At 32.5% G+C, this 17,314-nt stretch overlaps 1 protein-coding gene across 1 annotated transcript; it reads right to left on the bottom strand.

Annotated features, from left to right (window-relative positions):
• Nucleotides 1-618: 618 nt before the first annotated feature.
• LOC131168858 (uncharacterized) lies at nucleotides 619-16,619 on the bottom strand. The gene is made up of 7 exons (XM_058145546.1): nucleotides 15,435-16,619; nucleotides 12,209-12,448; nucleotides 11,590-11,679; nucleotides 5,676-5,825; nucleotides 5,085-5,209; nucleotides 4,011-4,140; nucleotides 619-1,372 (listed from the first exon to the last, which is right to left on the bottom strand). Exons 1-7 carry the CDS (start codon nucleotides 15,999-16,001, stop codon nucleotides 1,247-1,249), a joined length of 1,428 nt encoding a protein of 475 aa, XP_058001529.1. The 5' UTR covers nucleotides 16,002-16,619; the 3' UTR covers nucleotides 619-1,246.
• Between the last annotated feature and the right edge of the window lie 695 nt (nucleotides 16,620-17,314).

Raw genomic sequence — 17,314 nt, 5'->3', positions numbered from 1 at the left:
GCTCCTTTTGTTTCTATTAACTATAACTGCAAGATTGAAACTCTCAAATAAAAAAATATGATGATTTTTGTCTTGTTTATTTGGCATCAATTGAAACCGAAGCTCAAAACCTCTTTAACATTTTCTTGGATAACCTACCTGGGTATTGGCCTGCCAATGGTTTGAGGAGAATGTTTAATAGATATGGAAAAGTTGTTAATGCTTTTCCATGCCCAAAAAGCTTAAGTTGACAGGGCTAGAAGAAGATTTGGCTTTGTTAAAATCTCAAATGTGGAAAGTAAAGATAAGGTGATCTCAAGATTTAACGGTTCATGGATCGGGGAATTATAAGGGTTTTTAATACTAGAGATAATAGCTCTTTTTCTGAAGGGGTGAAAGGTAAGCCCAAGAGTCCCATGCCTACCGTTCAGAATGAGAGAAGCCCTTGAAAACGAGTGGCTTCAAAACCAAAGGTGTTGCTGGTTTTGCATCTAACCCGCAGTGCATTCCAACAATATACGAAAGTATGCAAAGTGAAGGTGTTTTCATGTGATGGGTGGTAACATGGTTCTCATTACTTCCCTTTCCATTTATTAAATTAAAAAAAATAAAAATACGAATGTTAGAAGACGATCTGGATTGGTTTGGAAACCGGTTGGATTATATCGAACCATGGGACTAGCGTTCCACAGGACTTGCATAGAACAAAAAGACATTTACAAATTTATAAAGAATAAAAAAAGAAATTTATAAATTTTATTTTTAATTAAAATACTTATAAAAAAATAAAAAAATCAAGCCAACCGTCAAATGGCCGTCGCCGGGTAGAAGGGGTAGAGTTCGCCATGTATTATTTTTTTTTCCAATTTTTTTTTTAAATCAGGCCAAATCAGATCAACAAGTCAAACCACCAGTTCTGATCGGTTCAATTCCTGAAACTGTGAATCAATTCTGAACCTAATTTACAGAGAGATTCCAGTTCCAGACGGTGACCAGATCTAACTCCAAGACAGAAGGTTGGAACTTGGAAGCAATGCAGTCAACAGAGATTTCTGAAACTAGAGCCAATAATAATTCCAGTCCAATTTAAAATTTACATTGTGCTTCAACCTGTCACAAAGCACATAAAAACAAAGAAAAACCTCTTAATTACAGAAAGAAAACGATGGTTACTTGTATAATTAAATAGAAAGAACGCTCAAAATATACAAGCCTAAAGCTGGAGATTATTTACATGCCTAATGCAAGATATGTGATGCCCAGACGCTCAAAACTCAATGCCGCTATTTATCTGAACGGAAAACGATGGTCGACCAACATCAGAGAGCGGACTATCAACTCTAACAACAATTCCTGAACTCCCGGTGCTACCATTCCACTTAGACCGGCCAATCTGCATTGAGGGTTCATAAAAAAAGATTAAAAAAAAAAGAGTTTCATGGTGCTATTTACATGGAATCTCTATTCAGAAGGCTAAATCAATATAACATTAAATGTTGTATACTTAATGTGCTTCACTCTAGGCAAGTTCATCCAGTTGATGATTAGCTTTAAAATATACATTCGCTAGAAATCTTTAGCCCAAGACCTATGTAAACACATCAAACAAGTATGCAGTGCAAACTGCAAGAGTACCACAATCCCTTTCCAAGAAGCATTCACCAGTACTATCTTGTGCTAATGAACTTTGTATCTATTCAAGAAGTTTTCACATCATCAGCAAGTAATCCACCTATGTACATTTACATATCCAGGGAGCAATCAGACCTCTGTAAAAACTTCAGAAAGCAATTCTTGTTCAAATTAAAGTATGGCAGGCATTGAAGCCTACCCAGGAAAAACAATTGGCCAACCAAGCTACAGTTTCTTGTTTAGGAAAAATATTTAGTGTTAACTGAATACGAGTGTTTTCAATGGCACAGAGGTTTCCATCCATGGTTTTAAAATAATAGCAGCTAAATATCGTAATGGCCATTATGTACAAGTTTTTAAGGCCCATGTGGCATTATCCCCATTATATATAGGAAAAAATGCATCTGTAACAGTCATTAGGCCCCTCACTTAATTGTAATGACCATTATTACGTAGCCTTCCTCTTTTTTTTTTTTTTTTTGGTCCAAATGGGTAGGGTTAATCATTCAGTCGGTTCAATTCAAAATCGAACCGCGAACTGAATAAACCAAAAACCAAATTTCATATAAATTTATAAACCAAACTGAACTGAATCAAATCAAAATAATTCTGTTCGAAAATTCAGTTTCATGGTATTATCACATTCTCATCAATCATCAACAAAAAAATAATACCATGATCTATTTTTCAATTGAATGCAAAATTTTAGCCTCTAATTAAGCAAAATGTAAAATTTTATCCTTTAGTAAAGCAAAATACATACCTAAAAAAAATTATTAACTCTAATTATAGAAAAATCCATGCTAAAACTATGCCTAAAATCAATTTAATGAGTCCCACATAGGATAAAAAAATTAAATTAAAACTGAATTAATAATTTTAATGGAAATTAAAAATTTATGGAAAAAAGAAATTAAAATTGTTAATGTTTATTAATTATTCATTAATTAAATTTTATTTTTTTATTGTTTCCATTTACTTCAATTTTTCTTTCTTTCCCAACCCAAATATAAAACCACATGTTTCTTTTCTTTTCTGTAATTTTCTCAACATTACCAATATTCCAATGGAAGCAAAAATTATTCTTCATAAACAACCATGAAATTTGTTGAGCTAAAGCCTCCACTGAATTCCATCTTTCTATGTCCATCGACTATCAAGTTAGATATCATCGAAAGGCTTTGAAATGAAACCACCAATTACAAACAATCTCTAATCACAAGCCTTTGCAATGAAGGCAGATGGCTCACGGCTGAGTAATTTTCCCTATTGTTTTGAACGGCAAACAACAGAAAGCTTGCGCATACAAGGGAATTCAACCCACATTACATTCCACCTCATCACCGTCATCACCACCGTATTCCTCGTTATCAAATGCCTCTGCTTCTATTTTGTCTCTAATGGCCATTGAAATTGGTCAACGCAGAGAAGCTGGACAAGATTTGAAATTGTAAAGGGAAGGGAAAAAAGAGAGTTTTTGTTTCTCTGATGTAATTTGGAATTTAACGTATTGAATGAAATATGCTGATGTCTTCAACTTCTATCTTGAAAGATAGGAAGTGAGAGACAAGCTTCATCGACTGAAGGTGCAGTCAAATAGGTAGAGAAATTTATGATTAGGAGGAAGTTTCTTTCCTTCCCAGGGTTTTGGGTAAGGAGGAGATAAGTTGGGTTAGGGAATTGCAAAATTTTTTAATATTTTTGTTTAAATAAAAAATATTTTTATTAAAATTATTTAGATATTTAGTGTCACATCAGCATAGATTACCAGTGTCATAGCATTTGGCCTAAAACTGCTAATTGAGTAGAACTTAGGGTACCAAAATGTCAAAAATTGAACCACAAGCCCCCAAAGTGTTGAAGCGTGAAATCTCATGGCACTTTCTTGTAATTTTCCCAATATTGAATTATCGCCAAGTGTGAAATTTAACTGATTTTCACTTCACTTTCCTCCCAAAGTTTGGAAGCAAGGAATTGATGGACCAAGTGGAGAATTTTCATCCTTCATTTTCCTCTCCCCTACCTTCCCTTCTCTTCCAAACAAGGGATAGTGGAATCTTTTCAAAGTTTTCCTCAATTTTTCTACACCCTTTCAAAATAGGGTTAATGTTCTAAGAGAATTTTTTTTACATTCCACCAGTTATCTAGATTTTTTAGATTCATAATTCATTATCTTGTAATCCCCTACACAGGACCACAGAACAAAGTAATCACTTCCTGTACACCAGGCTTCTATTCTGTTTCTACACTAGAACCAGCAAATTGAGAAGGAGATGGGTAGGGGGGTGTGGTGGGAAAAGAAGGGAAGGGAAGAACATAGAGATCTTCAAGCAAACCAAAAAGCAAGTAGAGTTGTGATCAAGTTAATAGATACACTGACACCAAATAAAGCAACTTACAGACAGTGATGCAAATATGGAAGGGTGTGTCATGAATGCACAGCCGCAGATCAGATTCAGTTGTTCATTTACTGAATGAATAAGTTCTGCTCGCAACCCAGGATTGCTTCCACCCAAAGTTGGGCACAAACTGGCAAAGCGTAAAGCAGAACAAAGTTAAATAACGGTGATCTGAAAAAAGAAAAGCAAAATGAAAGGCAAAATATAAGCAATAAGCAACTCCTAAATAACCATAATCCCAAGAAACTAACAGATTCTACACATGCATTAAACTTGACCAATATTGACATCTCTATTACTTTTAACTCCAACTTCACTGTTACATACTCATGTCACATACTTGTAAAAAACTGTTTATTAGTATACAGTTATAAAGCAGGCCTAGTTCCAACTCCAATAAATAGAATAAGACCATGCAGCTACCACAGCCCCATGAAAGAATTTGGTTCACCTGAAGTGGAACAATCTAAATTATATGGAGCCACATTGACGACAAGGAAAATGGGGAAAAAGAAATAGAAAGCAAATGCAAGAACAGGCTGAAGAAGAAGAAGAATATTGTACAGTGGAACAGTCTAAATTATATTGAGCTACATTGACTGCAAGGAAAAAGGGGAAAAAAGAAATTGAAAGAGAGCAAATTCAAGAACAGACTGCTGTTAAGAAGAACAGACTGAAATCAGCATAAACTGAGTACCTTCCTTTTATCTTTTTCTTTTCATTTTTAATTTTTAACTAATTACTATCAGTAATGCAATGCATTCAGCATTCACTAGCTCACTTTTTCAAATTATGTTATCCATCAAACATCAATTTTATCATGCTTGAAAATACTGAACATCGAATCCTAATGGCGCTAGTGTAGCATTGGACGCAACCATGTCACTGACAAAAAGAACCATATGAAAACATGGCATTTAGACCATTCAAGAAGTTATGGCACAGCTAGTAATACTAATCTCTCATAAATCATATTCTTTACAGGTTATTGCAGGACTTAAAAGCCATGGATATTCTGGAGAAATAATCATGCGACATTGTATATATGAAATGGAAGGAAACCTGAAATGTTACCTGAACTGAAATGTAGGCCTCACCATTAGACCTGATCTCTGCCATGCTAAGGCTTGTTCAAAACCTAATGTAAATGATTTGTCAGGCCATTGTACCATTGGCGTGATGCGTGTACCCCACTTGTTCTGGTAAGACATTTAAACAGTGGACATTTTACAAATCAATGAAACCCATTCAAATTATGAAGATTTTGTATTCAAGTCCATTCCAAACCAAATACCAACAAAATTTATTAAGGTTGTGTTTGTATAAGCATGCATTTGACATGAATTACTTAATAAGTTAGTTTCAAAGTTGATTATACACACACATAGACACACACTTTGGTTAGGTAGATTCATTATTTAATTGATTAGAAACTGAATTCATGAATGCGAACTTTAACTTATTTGACCATGAATAACTACTAAAAAGGTGTAATTTCAAATGGGCACTATAACACTTTAGATTAACCATATATTTTTAATATCATTGTTAGATATATAGCTTATAAATGACACAGTTTATACTGAAATTTCAAATATTTCTATCCAAATGAAACTAAGATTATCTTGGAATCATTAAGAACCAGGCATATATTAATAACCTGACCTTATGAGAGAAGCTAAATCTCATTTCTCCTGGATATTGACCCTGAGCTTGGAGAAGGCCCCCAAAAAGGGGTAGAAAAGCACTTGTAGTCAGCCCCTCACCTGACACATAGGTAAACTGACCATTTGGAAACTGCAAATCTACGAACGACTGCATGTAGAAAGCGGCAGCAAAAGGAGAAAGCATAATAAGAAATTAGAAAATTCATCTCAAGAAACTGACAGAGTGAAGATTATAGCTAATAAAAAAAAATTCTGTGACAGCACCTTTCTTGATAATTCATCAACAAGAAGTCAACTACTCATAAAGATTGAAATTGATTGTCACAAGATGACCCTATTCTTTCATTCATTCACTAAATACCACTTCAAGAATGCACAGAGGTGTTAAATGCAACCTTGTCAAAAATTTCAACATCAATCACACAGTTCCCCCCCTTGTTTGTTTAACTACTTCAAGAAAATCATGCTCAGTGGACTATTTTTGGCCTTTTTTCTAAACAGGTGTTTTTCAAAAATTATAACACAGAAAAGGGGACATTTAACTAAATAAGGGCGATTTAGGCCAGGCTGAATGAGTCAAATAGCCAATCAGCATTCAAATTAGCGACCAGCATATTTTAATGGAATAAAAAAAAAGCTAAAAAGAGCTTATCGTTACTTATAGTAGTGACCGGCTACAAAAGAATTTTTTTAAAAAAAAAAAAAAAGAAGGTGGGCACTACTACAAGTAGCAACCACCATAAAGTGGGGTAATAAAAAAAATACTTGTTGCTACTTAGAGGATGTTTGATTCACTTTTTGAGTGCAGCTGATAACTAATAAACACCTAAACAGGTAAATTAACGCGTTTGGTAACTTTTTAAAAATAGAATTGATAGCTAATGGATAACTGATATGATATCTATAAATTGTAATTTGTATCAGCTCTATTTTTAGAATTGTTTTTCATCAGCTGAGAGCTGATTTGATTTTATTTTTTTTATTTAAACCATTTTATCCTTTCTCGTGTAACTCAAAAATCAATATTATTAATATTGTTTGCTTCAATATTTTTCATTTACAATTTTAACAACTTAATTAGCATATTACAATTTTGTTAAAATATTTTCTATTAATTTTTTAAACTTAAGATTATAAGATTTTTTTTCTTTATCAACAATAACAATCACTTTACTATTTTATATAACTACATTTTTAAAATTATTTAATTATTTTTTTAAGAAATTTAATCATTTTCTTATTTCAATAGTAAAATAAATATGATATGATAAATCAATAATTATATTTTATTTTAATATAATAAATGATATAATATATTAAATTAATAATTATATATTTATTTTAATAATAAAATAAATAAATTTATAATTTTATATTTATTTCAATAATAAAATAAATTATATGATATATATTCTTATTAGTCATTTTACATATCAACAGTAATATTTAAATATAGTTTTACCAATCACTTAACATAAATCAGCTATCATCAGCTTCCAGCTATCAACTAATAGTAATAGCTATCAGTTAACAACTATCCGGTTCAACTAACAGCTAAACCAAATAGGCCCTTATAGTAATGACCAGCTTAAAGAAGAAAACAATTATTCTTTCCTTTAATCAATTGGTGGGCCATGTAACGACCAACCTTATCACATTTGATTCTTTTTTCCTTCAATTTTGAATTTTGTTTTTGAAATTAATAAAAAAATGAAACAAAGAAAAGCGAACGAACCCTTTTTCTTTCTTTTTTTTTTTTTTAAGTCAAACCATCATAATCCCAAGCGGAACAAATTAATAATGAGGTATAATTAATAAATTAATTAAGTATGAGATCTTGTGCAGGCTATATTTTCTTCTTAATTAAAGGCATATGGGTTTAGATTATCTCATTGAATCCGATATGAAAAATTTTTGAATCAACCCAATTCATCACATGTATTTATAAATTAATTACTAACATGAAATTTCAATAATTTTATGTAATAATTTAAATTATTTTTTTTTTTATAAAAATGTGTATGGGAGGATGTAAATGATTAATTCATATATTATGTGATAACTAGGTTGATGTACGCATTTTTCATTTCAAAGTGGTCTTCCCCCTGATTGCCTTTCTAATTGTATAGTTAACATATAACAAAATTCTCAATTAAGTAGTGGCCCGATAGCAATTATTTTAATTGAAAATGCCAATAGGTAATGTTTATGATACGAATAGTTGGCGTAATGTAGAACAATAACAATAACAATAACAAAGAACATATCAAGCACCAATCCTTGAAAAGAGAATTAGTTCTCAAAATATTATTGATCTCACAAAATTGTCATAGCTAATCTAATGAATAATAGAAAATTAGCTCTATTTATAGAGCTTATAACCCTAATCAAATTAGAAATAAAAACACTAGTTTAAATTTAATTAAAAATACTAAATAAGATAAATTAGGAAATAATAGACCTAATAATAATAAAATTTCTAAGCAATAAAAACTCTTTATTTCTAATTCTATAATAATTAAAATTCCTAAATAAAACTCTAAACTTCCTATATCGTTCCTAAATAAAACTCTAAACTTCCTATACTGCATTATTCTTCCCTAATTAGAAAAAACTCATCATCAAGTTTTGAAGTGTTAAAGGATCAAAAACCAAATCTAGAGAACACATAATTCGATCTTCTTGGATGGTAGCAACAAATTTGACTTCGCACTTCTTTGAAGCATTAAGACAGATAAAATCAATTAGAATAATAGTTGAAAGGCTCTTTAACTTGGTAGGATCTTCAATTTTCACTGACTCCATGACTTTACTGTCTTCAATCTCCCTTGAAGTCTCCAAGACTTGATTGACTTGAACTTCATCAATTTCCATCAAAATCTCCATATTTGGCTTTTCTTCAATCTCCATTGAAGTCTCTATTGCTTGAATGACTTCTCGCTCTAGAATAGACTCAGCAACATGCAAATGTTCAAGACTCAAATCTTTGGATTCTTTAATCTTAGACCTTTCAAGTTTAGTTTCTTCAAGTTGCTCGTTTTATTCCTCATTTTCATCTTCAAATTGCTCTTCTAATGCTTCTTCTCGATCATCTTCAACGTCAAACTTCTTTTCTTGTTTTACAATTTTAATTTCTTCTTTAAGTTCTCACACAGCTATTGACAACTTATTAAGCTATATGTTTGTTAACTCATCAACCTGTACTTTTACTCTTGATAACTTATTAAGTTGTGCTTTCAATTTTTTTACACATGGAATCACAAATTCTTCCTTGCATTCTTCAAGTTCTCTTTCCTTAACTTGTAAGAATTCTTGTAAATCTACAGTCTCTTTTTTTATGTAGCAAAATTTGTTTAACTTCTCAATATTTACCATATAATAAATAACACATTTCACGATCACGACTATAAATAATTGAACCCTATGAAATCTAGTGTCATAATTAATTTCTTCAAGAACATTTTTCTAGTAAATGATCTCCTCTTCTAGCTCCTCAATATAAGTTTCCATATATTCGAATTAAGGAAACATACCTTACCTAAAGAAGACCCAAAATTCAGCTTTTAGAAGTTGTTTCAAACAGACTTCAAAATCAAATGGAAGACGTCAAAATTGGCAAGGAAAGAAACTGTTGAAGTTTAGCTAACATGAAGGTGCGTTATGGCGATGATGTGGCATAGTTGCTAGAATAGGATCCTGTGTACACAGGTGTAGAGGTGTAAGCTTAGATGGGTAGAGACACAGGTCTGATGACTCAACCCAGTATATTTTCTCCGTTGGAGCGTCAGCTGGGACTTTCGACATCGTAAAATGGCATATCGGCAAATGGCAACCAATGGGAATGGATTGGGAGCTGACTTGGATTTTCATCCGGCTCTTGTTGTGGGTCAAGAACTAACCCGGTAGCATCTTGAGTTTCGAGTAGGTTCAGGTGATCAGACGACCTTCGGGAGGGTCACCAGGACGTTGCCCGTGGTCTAGTGATGGCGGTGTGCCTATTTGATGACCAGATGGTGACTCCAGTGAAGGGGCAATGGCAGCGCTGTTTCTGGGTTCTTTGTTTCTCGAAGTTCTATTTCTGGGTTTGAATTTTTTTTTTTATATATAATAAACAGTAAACTAAGGCAGAATTTCGAAGCAGGTTAAAAAAGAGATGGTTTGAATTGGCTGCTATGTTTGTAGGCTGTTTGGAAAATTTGCAGGAAGCTATGGAAATTAGATTGAATTTAGACTTTGATACCAAAATTGATGTAGAACAATAACAAGAACGAAGAACAAATCAAGGACCAATCTTTGAAAAGAAAACTAATTCTCAAAATATTATTGATCTCACAAATTGTCATAGTAAATCTACTGAATAAAAGAAAATTAGCGCTATTTATAGAGCTTACAACCCTAATCAAATTAGGAATAAAAACCCCGATTCAAATCTAATTAGGAATACTAAATAAGATAAACTAGTAAATAATAGACCTAATAATAATAAAATTCCTAAACAATAAAAACTATTTAAATTTCCTGATTCTATAATAATTAAAATTCCTAAATAGAACTCTAAGCTTCCTATACTGCATTACAATGGAGATTGGTTGGTTATAAATCTCTGTTCTACAACAAATAAAGTTAGAAACACACACACACACACATACACACACACACATAATCGAGAAATATATCAAAAGTAACAATAATTGCTATTTGCTAACAAATCCTACCTTCCACCCTTAGTTTTGGGCTCCTAGATTTGTGAATGAACCATTGTAAATATAGGACATGTAAGAGAATTAGTTCAAAGTGAAAGATCAAGAATTCATGGAAGTCAAAAAAGAAAGAGGCTTTTTATTAGGTAATAAAAAGTGATTAAAAAGGATGATTAATTATGGTTATAATTTTGATGGCTAAAAACACTTAGCGTAGGTGAGGTGTGGTGGTGGTAGTGAGGCAATTGATCCGCTCCCGGATTTAATGGACCTTTCTGCTCTTTTTGGAAAAAAGCTGGCTTTATTGCATATATTTGATTCAAGTAAAAAGCAAAGCGAGGGACAGCTCTCTAAAATTATGCCTTTCTTCATCTTTTAGGTGGGTCACTCACTTCAAACTACTGGGAAGTAACCCTATATTCTAATTAAGGATATTTAATTAAACCCTAAAACTAGGTTGCTAATTATTTTGATTTTTCTTTTAAAGAAATAAAATTATTTTCACAGATTTCCCTTTTTTTCAGAAGGAAGAGAAAAGAAAAAGAAAAGCTGAAAATGAAGTACCTAGTAGCATGTAGGTAGTGGGATAAAATATCAAAACTGTGAAGTCATACCTAAATTGACAAATGAATGGAAGAGGACAACAGTAGTGTCTCCAGAAATCTGGGTAGGTTGCTAAAGCCATAATTTCATGCGAGCATAATTAATCCAAAAATTAAATGCTTCAAGAGAGATAGAAAGCTAGGGTCACCCATTTGGCTAGAATGATCTGATTGATGCAATTAGTAAACACTTCATCTTTGACAGACACAAGCAAACTTACAAACGTCAAAGCCAAGACCTGATGTGAAATCCCAAATAATGCGATAGCAAATTAAAATTAGGAAATTGAAAAAAATAAAAAAAACCAAGATAATTAATTTGTATAGCCAATAAACTACATGTACCGTGTTTAGTATTTTGTGTTGCTGTACAGATTCAAGAATTTGTATAGCCAATAAAATTTTTTTAAAAATTGTGTTTCTGCATGAGTGAGGTGTGAAGGTATTTAAAGGCGGGATGGGACTAACAGTCATGCCTTAAATCTGCGTAAAAATTAAAGACAGTTACAAATTTGATAATAATATTTTTCCTTTTGAATACAACAATAATACTGGATTCAAGAATATAGTCAGTGTAATGTCTCATATTTCAGAAGAAGTTATAACTTACACAAGCTAATGGATTGAGACACAGCATTGACATTAACAGCCACCTTCTATGCTTTGACCATACAGCAGGACATAGAGAATGCATTCCATTCTGGCCACAAAATTAAAAAAAAAAAAAAAAAAAAAAAAAAAAAAAATAAGTCTTTAAGAACCACTAAAAAATAAAGCACTAAGCAACAAAGATCTAGATGAAAATTTGGATATAATATAATGACAATATAGAGACTACCATCTTAAGATATGACATCTTAGATGTAAAAAAGTCAATGCCAATCCAAGCATAGCAACATATGCACCACCATACAACTGGTATAAAATCCAGAACAAGTAACAATGCAAAAGTGTTGCCATAATGTAAAGTGAATAAATTAAAATGTCCAATAACAGGATCAGTAAAACAATTATGAGCAAGCAAACCACTAACGTTCAGCGAATGCTTAAAGCCATTATCTTTGGAAGCCAATTCTTATCAACTTTCAGATGAAAGCCATGCCAAAAGAGGATGTACTTTAATTTGGAAAAATGGTAAAAGTATAACCAAACACTTTTTATCATGCCAAACTCATCTCCAAACACATTCATCTTTAGTTGACAACCAGGCTGACTAAAATTGGTCATACCTTCCTATCATAACCATACCAAAGCAAGTGTTGCTTTGACAAATGAACAGGTAGAAGAAGTGTCGAGTCACGAACAAATAGTAGCGGTCCAAGCTGGACAAGGAAGAGAGACGAATTATCATTTCCTGATGTGGAACTGCCATGTGATGTCTCAACTCTCCATAAATCTCCTCTTGCAACCAAAGAACTCTCTATGTTGTTAGTTCTACTGTCATAAGTTGATGTGATATTTATGACCCCCTGCACCCAGAAGAAAAAGAATCATTGGAAAACTGCAACAATGAGATATTTTAGATAACAAATGACACTTGATAGTGGTTCATTAACTGCAATGATAATGACATTATAAATATAGAACTACTACTGCAGGGAAACAAGTTGTCGTCATTATAGATGTTAATGATGGGTGATATTCCTTGTTCGCTAGAAAAGCCTTTCAATTGGCTAGAACAAATCATTAGAGCAAACTAAGACAAGTTATTTTAGATACATGCTAAGCACTTGCACTGCAATAGATAGTTTTGTCATGCACCCAGCAGAGCTGAAAGGAAGTGGGCAATGTGTGACTAAAGTGGAGCAATATGATTTAACGCAACAAAGTTCCATCCCAGTAATCATAACATGTTATTGCCACTTTTACACTACCTCTACTGACCTCTCTGCCCTCATTCAGGAAGCACCCATAAATTGAATCAATCATTCACCTACAACTCAATTAATGTCCCTGCATTTAACCAGCTTTTTTATCTTAAACCTAACTCAACTCAACTCAACTAAGCCTTTATCTCAAAAATTTGGGGTCGACTATATGGATTCTTTTTCTCCACTCTAAACGATTTTGGGTTAAGTCCTCGGAAATGTGCAATGCTTCTAAGTCATGTTGTAACTCTCATCCAAGTCAGTTTAGGTCTACCCCTACTTTTTTTTCTATCCTCTAACTTAATGTGCTCTACTTGTCTAACTGGAGCTTCTGTATGTCTACGCTTCACATGACCAAAACACCTCAATCTCCCTTCTCTCAACTTATCTTCAATTGACACAACTCCTACTTTTTCCCCAATACTCTCATTACGGACTTTATCTAGCCTAGTATGGCCACTCATCTACCTTAACATTCTCATCTCCGCAACTTTTATCTTAGACACATACGACTTCTTCAGTGCTCAACACTCACTACCATATAACATGGCCAGTCGTATGGCTGTACGATAAAATTTTCCTTTCAACTTATTGGGAATTTTGCGATCACATAAAACTCCCTTGGCACATCTCCACTTCAAACATCCGGCTTTAATCCTATGACTAACATCTTCCTCACATCCCCCATCTACTTGAAGGATTGAGCCGAGATATTTAAAGTGATTACTTTGGAGCAGTATTACTCCATCCAGACTAACTCCTTTCCTATCTCCAGTTCAGCCTTCACAAAACTTGCAATGCATATATTCTGCCTTCGTTCTACTTAACTTAAAGCCCTTTGACTCTAGAGTGCTTCTCCAAAACTCTAGCTTTCTATTGACTCCTTCTCGTGTCTCATCTATCAGAATTATATCATCCGCAAACATCAAGCACCAAGGGATACTCTCTTTTATATGTTTCGTCAATTCATCTAAAACTAATGTAAAAAAGTAAGGGCTTATAGCTGAACCTTAGTGTAATCCAACTGAGATAGAAAAATCTCTTGTGTCCCCTCCCACTGTGTACACAATGGTAGTTGCTCCTTCATACATATCCTTCAACACTTGTATGAACCTAATAGATACCCTCTTTTGTTCTAACACTCTCCATAAGATATCTCTTGGAACACTATCATAAGCCTTTTCCAAATCGATAAAAACCAAGTGTAGATCTTTCTTCACATCTCTATATTTCTCCATCAAGCTTCTAATGAGAAAGATCGCTTCCATGATTTGTCTTCTTTTTGTCTCTAGAAACTGCACAATGACTTTAAAAATAATACATCAAAGTGACTTACACTGAAGCTATTCCTAATATCTTGAATGAAAACCTAAACACTCAATTTAAAGACTGTAGGTCTTGCTTGATGTTCTTATGATGACACCCGATACAATTTCTTTAATTGCTTATAAGTTGCAACACTCCCTCCATGATGGTCTTGCTACGTAGCCATATCTGATTTTCATTTCTACGTTCATAATTAATCATATGGTCAAAGGAAAATTGTATCAAAAAGAAAAAAGACTTTATAGAGGTCATTCTTTTTTTGAAGCCTATGAAGTAGCCTCAATCATTAGCTTAAGCAACAAGCACAAAGCCAATTAAAAGTGAATGTGAATATATTATGAGGGCACCTAAGGAAGCAATAAAACAATTTGCAAGGCAAAGCTAAAAAGGAATTACACTAATACGACAGAGTCCATTATAGAAGCAGATAGTTCTAAAAACAGTCTCTCAATTTGGTCTTAGTTAAAAGTAGAATGTAAACAAAACAACTCAGCTTTTGTATTTCAAAATTTTCCACCTCTACAATTCCTATCATTAGAAAGTCGCTTAAGATCTAAATTGCAAGAGGTTTCAACAGTTAGATTTGAAACCTAAAAATGATCAAGCACCCACACAATCATTCTCAGTGGTTTCTACTTTGTTTCAAAAACAAAGTAAATACTTTTTTTCACAAAAACATTCTAACTTCACGAAATTTTTATATTTTATCTCACATATTTACATAAAGTAATAATTATTTTTCAAAAAGCACTCACTTCAAATAAAGCATATTAGATTAACGAAAAAATAGTAGTACTTCACAAAAAAAAGTACATATAACTATAATTTTTTTTACATAAAACCAATATAATAAATATTATTCTAAATCAATAAAAAATGAATGAAATTATTTACATTCAATAATAGAACAATGTAGACAACACCATCAATTATTGTCAATTTAAAATAATACTTTATTATATTGATTTTATGAAAAATATTATATTTATATATAATTATATGTTACTTATCATCTTTATGCTAAAATCACAAAGCTTAGCCAACTAGAATAACGAAGACATTTTCATTCCCCCAGTTCCAATACATAAAAATTTAACTTCCGTGCATCTAATAGGTAGACAAAGTAATCTTACAATCTACATAGCATATTAGCATTCAACAATAGAAACTCTAAAATAAAGAAAAACCACCATTCGTGTGCTGCAATAAACACTTCTAATAATTACTAGTTATTGCATAAAAAAAATTACACTGTCATTACCTGTGATTTACCAAGATACCCCACGGATTTCAAATTAAACCAACCTATTTCTTCGTCTGATGAACCACCAAGCTTACCGCCCGTCGCATCATTCTCTACAAACCCATAATCCCTCAACCTCTCACTCACCAACTCCAACTCCAACTCGCCCTCCACACCCACCCCAAAAATCCTCCTTTTACCATCCCTCCTCACGTCCATCCCAACAGCCTCCTCCTGCCTAAACGGCACCGGCAACCTCCTAAAGAACTGCTGCACTAACCCATTCAAGCACGCCCCAAAATCTGCACCAGCTTGGCAAATTCTGTTTCCAATATCGAAAATCGCAGAAACCCCATTTATCCCACTATAATCGGTTAAAACTCCCAAATCCCTTCCATTGAAATTTTGGCCTCGGAATTCCAAATCGAAAAGCTTCGCTTTCTGAGGGTTAGGCCAAGTAAAAGCTGGCGTGTTTGTCATATGGGATTGAATAAGGCCCGTAAATCCCTGCGCCAGCCGGTCCGCAAGGTCCTGGCCATGCCGCTGCACTTCCTCCCATGCTTCGAACGACCTTTCCACCGACATTTGCAATAGAATTCAACAAATCATCAGATTACCACAAAAGGGAGTTGTCGATCACTGATAGAAAATCAGGTCGTTATGGGTTTGGTGCTGATAGTGTATTAGTTGATATTGTTAGTTGTAGAACTGATCGGTAGAGAGAGAAATACGACAATGTTTCAAAATTTTTGGAAAGAAAAAACCAAACTTTAACTCTATTGCTTTTCCAAAAGCTACTAAATAAGAAAACCCACAAACCTCAGCAAACAAAAAACTATGAATTTGAATCAGAAACAGATAAATAAATCAGTCCTCAGTATTTTAATTTTTCCTTTACTTTAAGCAAAGCAACAATAATTCAATAGCATATAAGCTCCCAAGTAATGAATTTACAGAGAGTTATCGAAAGCCAAGGAAAACTTTAAAGAAAAAATGTGAAATTAGGGTTAGGTTTGAAAGGAAAAACAGAAATTGAGAACAATTAGTGGAAGGGAAAAAGAGTGTAATGAAGATAGAGGATTTGATTTGAGTCGAAGGTTTGAGGTTCTCTTTCGCAGATGGGACTGAATTTAGAAGCGACCCCTGTAGGGATAGAGACACAGGAAAATGTGCGTAAGGAGGCTGAATGTCTCCAAAGCGCACGGGATGCGTAATGCGCACATAGATTTCGTTGCACTTCTGCCACGTTGATGTGTGGTTTTCTGGATTGGGATTTTCTTTAAGACAGCCAATGGTTATTATTATTTAATATCAAAATTTTATTCTAATTTATGCTAAATAAAAAATTATAATTTTATTTAATATCATAATTTTATTATAATAAAATATTTTTTAATTTATTAAATTATCATCGTCCTCACTAATCAATAAAAATAAAGATAAATAAGAAAAATTAATTAATTTTTTATTTTTTTAAATAATAAATAATTTTTAATAAATAATTTTTTAAAAAAATATAAAATAATTAGAAAAAGTAAATACATAAATTATAAAAAAATTATTAGATATATTTAATATATATATATATTATTTTCTCACATAATTATATAAAATTTATTTTTTATATTATAAAAATAATTATTTTTTATAAAAGTAAATATTATTTTTATATACAATAAAATTATTTTATAATCTTTCGTAATATATATGCTAAATTTTTTAATTAATATATATATAATTTTTATATTAATAATTAAAATTCACTTAATTTTATAATAATTTACTTGGGATGGACAGATGGAGTGAACAGAATTTAATCATTTCGTACACCATTTCTGCCATCATAAATAAATCACAGTGAAATCTAATTACTAATATATGTATGTACTATATTTTTA

Source organism: Hevea brasiliensis, chromosome 4 (assembly GCF_030052815.1).
Source record: "Hevea brasiliensis isolate MT/VB/25A 57/8 chromosome 4, ASM3005281v1, whole genome shotgun sequence".
Taxonomy (NCBI): Eukaryota; Viridiplantae; Streptophyta; class Magnoliopsida; order Malpighiales; family Euphorbiaceae; genus Hevea; species Hevea brasiliensis.
Note: the sequence above shows the minus strand (reverse complement) of the source record. Positions and strands in the feature narration are given on the sequence as shown.